The sequence below is a fragment of the Notothenia coriiceps genome, unplaced genomic scaffold, assembly GCF_000735185.1.
Source record: "Notothenia coriiceps isolate Sejong01 unplaced genomic scaffold, NC01 NC01_scaffold00037244, whole genome shotgun sequence".
NCBI classification, from domain to species: domain Eukaryota; kingdom Metazoa; phylum Chordata; class Actinopteri; order Perciformes; family Nototheniidae; genus Notothenia; species Notothenia coriiceps.
The window spans coordinates 2,892,444-2,899,904 of NW_011369945.1; the positions used below are offsets into that span (position 1 = coordinate 2,892,444).

The 7,461-nt window shown below is 45.8% G+C and overlaps 1 protein-coding gene across 1 annotated transcript in view; it reads left to right on the forward strand.

Moving 5' to 3' along the window:
* The window catches only part of bin3 (bridging integrator 3), a gene marked incomplete at its 5' end in the record, with an annotated part of 22,756 nt that overhangs the window by 13,952 nt on the left and 1,343 nt on the right, over window positions 1–7,461 (forward strand). The window contains 3 exons of the mRNA XM_010794148.1: window positions 2,856–2,997; window positions 4,413–4,547; window positions 7,171–7,461. The exon at window positions 7,171–7,461 is cut by the window's right edge and continues 1,343 nt beyond it. Of these exons, the coding sequence (XP_010792450.1) occupies window positions 2,856–2,997; window positions 4,413–4,547; window positions 7,171–7,317 (424 nt within the window). The remainder of the gene's footprint in view (window positions 1–2,855; window positions 2,998–4,412; window positions 4,548–7,170) is intronic.

Here is a 7,461-nt window from a genome sequence, read left to right on the forward strand (position 1 = left end):
TCTTTCAAGCCTAGACCTGATGTTTGTCCACTCAGCGGGGTCAGAGAGTGACATCATGGTGTTTATGTGGGGGTGGGGGGGAAAGTGCGTGGGCATTGAGGCATTTGTTATCTAGGCCTCTTCACCCTAACCCTTCTGCTCTTTTGGGTGAGACAGAAGTCAAGCCTGTTTAGAGACCTCTGCCCCGGGTTGAGCTATGACTCTCAATCAGGAGCAGGATGTGAGGCCTGCAGCCAACGGGGGAATCAGGCCTTAGTTAAGGGGGGGGGCACTCAACCTTTTTTTTTTGTGTAGGTTTTTTTTTGTAAGAAATGTGCCCACAATGTTTGCTCTGAGGTTGTCTGTCTGCATTTCCCCGATCTTATCTGGGTGTATCATGTATCCAGGCTGCATATGTTGTCTTTGTTTTGATCAACAAGACGCGAGACATGTCGTGGCAGATCAAACTTTGCTTTTGCAGAGACAAAGGAGTTCCTGCTCGTCACAATTATTGTTGTGCCAATGGCCCACTGCTTCTCAACCATTTACATGACAGGTGGTAGTTATTTTATTTTCACAGCAATCATATTTTAGGAATTTTCCTTTCTGCTCTTAACCTTATCTGACACTCTTAAGACTTGATCTGACTCTGTGACACTTAAGAGATGGTAATTAACACAAAATCAATTCCCTTTTTCTTATTTTCTGTGGTTTTTAGCAGTAGTGAGTTAAATGAGGGTGATGTCAAAAGGGACAGCCAGCCTCTTAGACCGAGGGAGTCTAGACCAGACTTGGGGTCAGAACGGCCTGTCTGTGGATTGGCAGCTGCTCATAAACATACTCTCTGGTCCAGATGCTATTTCCATCCAGCCTGTTCACCACACCCTGACCTGTCACATGGGCAGTGGTGGGCCCTTGGCCCCCGTGCGGCCCTCGACCGGGTGAGACCTCATCCAGACGAGGCGGACCGCAGATTCAGACCTATCCTGCTGACCGGTAGTTGTCCAGCCAAGGCCAGGACATCGAGGGAAATGTCCAGTAGCTATCATTACAAAGTATGTAGGCTGACCTTCAACCAGGATCACTGGACACAGAGAGCTCGGGACGTAACAGTGAGACATCAGCATGAAAAGGAAAGGAAAGGGTTAACAAGCAAATTGGCTTTGTGTCTAGCTCTTCCGCCTCCTACTTCAGGAGAGCAGTGGCCCTTAAGTCTCTCAGTGTGCTGAAACATAGTGGTTGCAGTTAGTGTTGTGAGTGCCACGAGGATGTGTCATGAGTAAATGACACCGTGCATGCTAGGTGAACGCGCCGGTGAGAACGTGATCAGCATTTGTGGCGGTTTGTTGCCGCGTTGTCATCGGCCAATAGTGTTGGAAAGCAGTCATGCCTGGAGGGCAGTTGCATAATCCCTTGGCACTCGAAGTATGTGTACACTGGAGCAGATAGTAGACTTGAGGATCGGCATCCACCCCTGCCATAAACTGGGCCATAGTGGTATTTTATAAATAGCGGTAGAGCGTGGGCCGCAGGGCTGGGCTGAGCTCCGTGATGTCACTCAAACGCTACAAGACCACTCCTTGCTCCACTTCCTGTAGGAAACAATCCGTGCTTGTCTGCTTCACTTTGCGTCACTTTCTTTACCCCCCCCACACACACACACCCTCTTGCCCTGTGGTAAGGTGCACAAACCAGGATTTCACAATCACAGCACAGGTTTTAACTTAAGTTATTACCTCATGCGCTGCACAGAGCAGGGCAAAGGGTTGAGAAGCGTAACCCAGGAAGCCCACACATTCTGTGCCTAATATCGCTATGGGCTCACATTACAAACTAGTGTAGTCCTGTGCCTACACAGTTGATGAAATGCTTTAAATGAGTCATTGAAAAACGCTATATCTCACCCTTCATTACAACTGTTTGGATCACTGACTCACATGTGGCAGGCACCTGTTTGAATCATGTTGTGGCCTGTTTTCTAAAAGCACTGTCACTGACTTGTGACTAATTCACCACTGAATGTTTTTCTTAAGTTGTCTTTGCTGCTTTTTTCTTAATGACATCTCGACATTTAATGATATATCATGCGGCTTTCTTATTTCTATCTTATAATTGTATTTGTATGTTTTATTTATTTTAAACTAATGAAAATGATGCATAACTTCTGCAGTTTAAACACATGATGCTGGGCCCTTTTTTACAAAACATATTTGATATCAATCGTGCATATATTAGAAGAGACTCCAATACTGTAGTTCAAATGATAGCTATCAATCCTTTCAGCTTCATTTTTATATTTTGTATTAAATATATTGAGTGGAATATTTACTATTCCTGCTTTAAAGCATCCACAAACAGCGCACAAGTCCCAGGATGAAGCACAGACTCCTGTTGCTAAGTTACAGATGAGTGTTTTCCTATTTTTAGGGCTGAACACTAGGATTCTCGTTGCGAGAATATATTTTCATTTGAATTATGATAATTGTCACCAAATGAATTGTTTCATGCCATTTTCAACTACAGTAATTAGATAATAGATTAGAGGAGGTTTAATGCAGAGTTGTCCTCTGGGGTTTCAGAGTACCTCTACAATAAGATGTTGACGAGATGGATTTTATTAATTCATAACGAGTTTTATTAAGATAGGATGCCGTGCAGAATGCAAGTCGCCTAATTTTACAAAGCGAATAAAGCTGTTTTAATGATTTTGTTAACTTCGCTTCCTAGAAAATGGTGTATTTTTACGATTCCACTACTCTGGTGTGAGTGTTTTTTTTGCTTGCATGCACACACACACTCTGGTGTCTGCATTTAGTTTAGTGGCCCATTGGTGCTGTCAGGAAGTCTAAGGCTGTCTATGTGCTGGTTTGTCACAGGTACAGTGGCGTCTTTCCCAGCCTCAACATGGCAGTGAAGCGCCGGGAACAGGCTCTGCAGGACTACAAACGGCTGCAATCCAAAGTGGAGAAGTATGAGGAGAAGGAGAAAACCGGGCCCGTTATGGTCAAACTACATCAGGTAAAGCTTGGTCCACTCCCCTGTCTACTTCCAGGGGGGCACCTGCTCTTAGGACACAATAAGTGGAGAGACACACAAATGCTGACTGGATACGAACAGAAATAGTTGAGCACATGCATACTGTACATGTGAGCTCCTTCACCCACGCAAGCTAGCAGGCTCTCAAGTAGTGCTTTTTCAAAAAAGGCACTGCTGCACATCTACAGGCACGTAATTGAGAATCGTAGACGCACACACAAACACACACCGTGAGGCCACTACACGAGCGCACACATTCACAGATAGCACTGCAGTGTTGCCTATGCTATTGCCTCTAACACATCCTCACATGGCGAGCCGCCCACACACATTGAGAAAAGCACTGTCAGGGGAACAAAGCCTTGAAGAGGCCCCTACATCCCTGCCCTTTGGATCCCTGCGCACTTAAAGAAATGATCCTGACAAAACACTCGTATGCCGTTTCAACCGGCAGAGAGAAAACTAACTAATGTGAGCGGATAAACAATATGTTTTTGTTTTAATATAGCAACTCCCCCCCCCCTTCCCTTGAATAAAGAAATTCTCCCCCTCTCACACATACTCATTGTGCATTCCATAACTCCATGCCTACAGTAGACTACCCACTAATACATTCACACACAGATCCGTGGTGCTGGAGTCCACTCACAGCCAAGTCTGCCCACATTACCCACTCCTCCTCACTGTGGTCGTGATTACAGCCTTTTTTTCCTTTTCTTTTTTGCACTGCTTCTCTGTGGGAATTAGGCAAATATCTCTCTGAACAATAAGAATGAAACCTAAAGAAGGCTCCAGTGCCAAAACACTTTAACTTGTTTCTATTCACAGCTGTTTGTTTTTCTCAAAATCTGCAACACTTAGCCACAGTTCTTGTGGAAGAATGTGTAAAATGGTGGGTAACATCCAACATAAGAAAAGATGGATCTGCGTAGGGACTCGTGTTATAGCAGAAACAGAACGACAAAGGAACACAGATATTGAATACACACAGGGATAATAAGAAATAAAATAAGAATAGACATATTAAACACATGAATAGGAATAACAAAAATACACGAGTACCAACTCTGATCAGGTGAATGATGGCGGTGTCCGGTGCCTTGCTCTAGGGCACCGAGGCAGGGCAGGAGGTGAACTGGGACCTCTCCAAGTAGAAGTCCACACTCCATATTTTAGGTCTGGTCGGGGACTTGAACCGGCGACCCTACGGCTCCCAGTCCAAGCCCCTACTGACTGAGCCACTGCCACTGCCGAAGTGATGGTGACTTGTTGTTTTATTTCCCCCCCCCCCCCCCACTCCTCACACCCCGGCCAGAGAGGAGCTGCGACCGGTCCCAGAGAGGAACTTCGATGTGAAAGAACAAGCATGCCTGGACGAGATCCCCTCCTCACCCCAGGCCAGAGAGGAGCTGCGACCGGTCAGAGAGGACTTCGATGTGAAGAACAAGCAGCTGCTGGACGAGATGCCCAAATTCTACCACAGCCGCATCGACTACTTCCAGCCCAGCTTCGAGGCTCTCATCAGGGCTCAGGTTAGTGCCCCCCCCCCCCCCTGGAGATGCACCGACAATACACACACCCACAGGGAGCGTTGTTCTAAAGAAGGAAGGGAGTGTACAATCTTGGCAGTCTGTCTCCCTCAGTTCTCTCTTAATGTGATTACCCCCCCCCAGTGAAGGCCTCATCTGTCTGGAGTCTTCCTCTAACCTGCAGCTTCTCTTAAAGCAGCTGGGCGTCTCAACTTAGCGCCACCATGTCCCCCCTCTCCCCCACCCCAGACCTGCCTGGCCATGTCATTTCCTCCTCGGGACAGTCGCTGGCACACTCCTAATTACTTAACCAGATTAACGCAGACCCTAATGACAATTATCGAGTTCTCTGATATACTTTGAACTCCAAATGAGCATTCTTTGAAGTTTAAATCCCACCTTCTTTTTTTTTACCTGCTGCTACATTTTGTATTAGTCACACTTATTTTATTCGACATCTTTATTCTCACGCACATGAATGAGCATTTACACATGTTTACACACACACACAGCCGCACGTGGGTGGGCAGCGGACCTCATCCCTGCTGCATGTGCTCGTCCTCCACTCCCTTCTCTCTCTCAGCTCCCAGCGGCAGCAGCAAAAGGCACAAAGGCTGCTTTGTTGTGAGCCTCAGCTTCCCTTCCACCAGTCCTGTCCAGCAACTGTCAGCGGGACACTTGGCCTGACCTGTCCACCTGTACAGATGTTGATGAATTGAGACATTGTCTTGCCTTTTTGTTTTCCTAGTTGTGCATTCTCTGCTGCATGTGTTCATTAAAAAAAAAATCTTTCTTTGTCCTTTTCACAGTCGACTCTTTGTTTCCTGAAACAGTGGTCGCACAGTGTTTAAATACTTACTGGGTAGTATGCAACATACATTATTCATTCCTTTCGTAGGCTAAGAGGTCAGAGTGTAACCTCTCTGTATAAATATTAAGCAGCTGGGACTAGGGCTGCACGATTTTGGGAAACAATCTAATTGCGATTGTTCTGACTAATATTTCGATTGGATTTGCGATATTTGTTTTTAAGCGACCCAACGGAAGTTTATTATAAAATGCGGCCATAACTCCGGCTAGGAAGGTCGCATCAACATGCTCCCGTCTCTAGCACCCCCGCAGCCCGAGCTACAAGTGAAAGAACTAAACTTACAGGACTGTCTCAGAAAATTAGAATATTGTGATAAAGTTCTTTATTTTCTGTAATGCAATTAAAAAAACAAAAATGTCATACATTCTGGATTCATTACAAATCAACTGACTCAGATGGTTTGTTTCACCAAACCATCTAGGAAAGCTCCATCGGAAGCCATTTGGAAAGGGCAGGCACTTTCAAAAATACTTGGCAGGTGATTGGATCAATCTGTCTATCACCTTCTATCATGGGCCACTTCTGATTGGTTAACAATGGCTGGTACATGTGGAGCACAAAAAATGTAAAAAAAAGAAAAGATTATTTGATAATTGCATCATTTCAAATTTCGAGTTAAAATCGATTAATCGTTCGGCCCTAGCTGGGACCGTGGTATGTTAAAATGCCCAGACAGAAGTCATGTAATTTAAAGCTTTACCCAAAGACTCCTTTGTGTACCGTAGGTGGCCATAGCTGCGTTTACTCCTCGTGGTGACCAGACTAATTGTAATAGTAGAGTGTCTTTTGCTTCAGAGGCCACTCAGACGCTGATCTGGTGTACATTATCATCTCTGGTCATATGGACATTTCCGATGGCCCTTTCAACAAGCCACTTTTGGAGAGAAAAAAAGATATCCGCTTTAACCCCACAAACAGCAGAAACCCAATACTTATGGCCCACTCATGTGGTTTAGGTGGCAAATACTGGTATAAACATAGCAAGGTCTCTCAGACTGGGCAAAACCAGGACAAGGTGGTTCAGAAACATGACTTGTTTTATGTTGCTATATAAGAAGCATGACTCTTCATTTTATTTCCAGCTCTCATTGTGTTGTGATCAGTAAGCATTTCTCCCACTGCTGTCTCGGCCTACAATAAGGCCCATTTCAGAGGGGGTGATGCCCCCTGAAGAGCATGGTATCGTATGCATGGCTGCGTGAACAAATATTGAGGTGTGTGTGTGTGTGTGTGTGTGTGTGTGTGTGTGTGGGTTTCAAGGGGTTGTATTTCCCAGTACTTTCATTCTCTGCCTACTCTTCTGGAGTCTTGTAATGTGATTAAAGTCTATTAATCATCAAAGCAACTCTCGAGGGAGCCTGACTCATGAACTAAGGGGAAGAAACAGGGGTGGGAAGTGTCAAGAAAGCTTTCAGTGAACACTCTCTATCTCTTGTTCAGATTGGGAGAGAAAAGCAGGGTCACTACCCACTGAAGTGCTGGCTTTTTGGGGGCTTTGTCGGAGTTGTTTGATATCTGCGGGCTCCCTCTTCTCCCCTCGAATCACTTCTCATTAGTGGGGTTGAAGAGGTATGAGACCGGCAGCTTCAGACGAGTGTAAGGAAAAGCAAGGTTACATCGTGTCAGTGGAGTTTGGATTTAAAATCGGGGAGTTTTTCCTAAAGAGAAACGCACGTGGATTAAACCTGTCAACACTATTTTTCCCTGCCCTCACAGACTAAATCTTCATCTCTTTTTCCCTCCTGCCCCCCACAGGTTGTCTACTTCACCGAAATGTACACAATCTTCAGCGATTTAACAGACCGGATCGACCAGGCAGGGCTGACAGACGAGCAGAGGGAGAGGGAGACGGAGGCCAAGCTCAGCGAGTTGAGAGCTCTGTCCATTGTCGCCGACGACTGAGGGAGGAAAGCCGAAAAGAACCGGGAAGGGCTCCTCTGTGAATGGACTCCACTCTTTGCAGGCTCCTTCGTGCAGTTCAAACGAGCAGCAGTGGCCTTAACCTGATTATCACATTGTTTCCTTGCGGCCTCATCACCCCCCCCC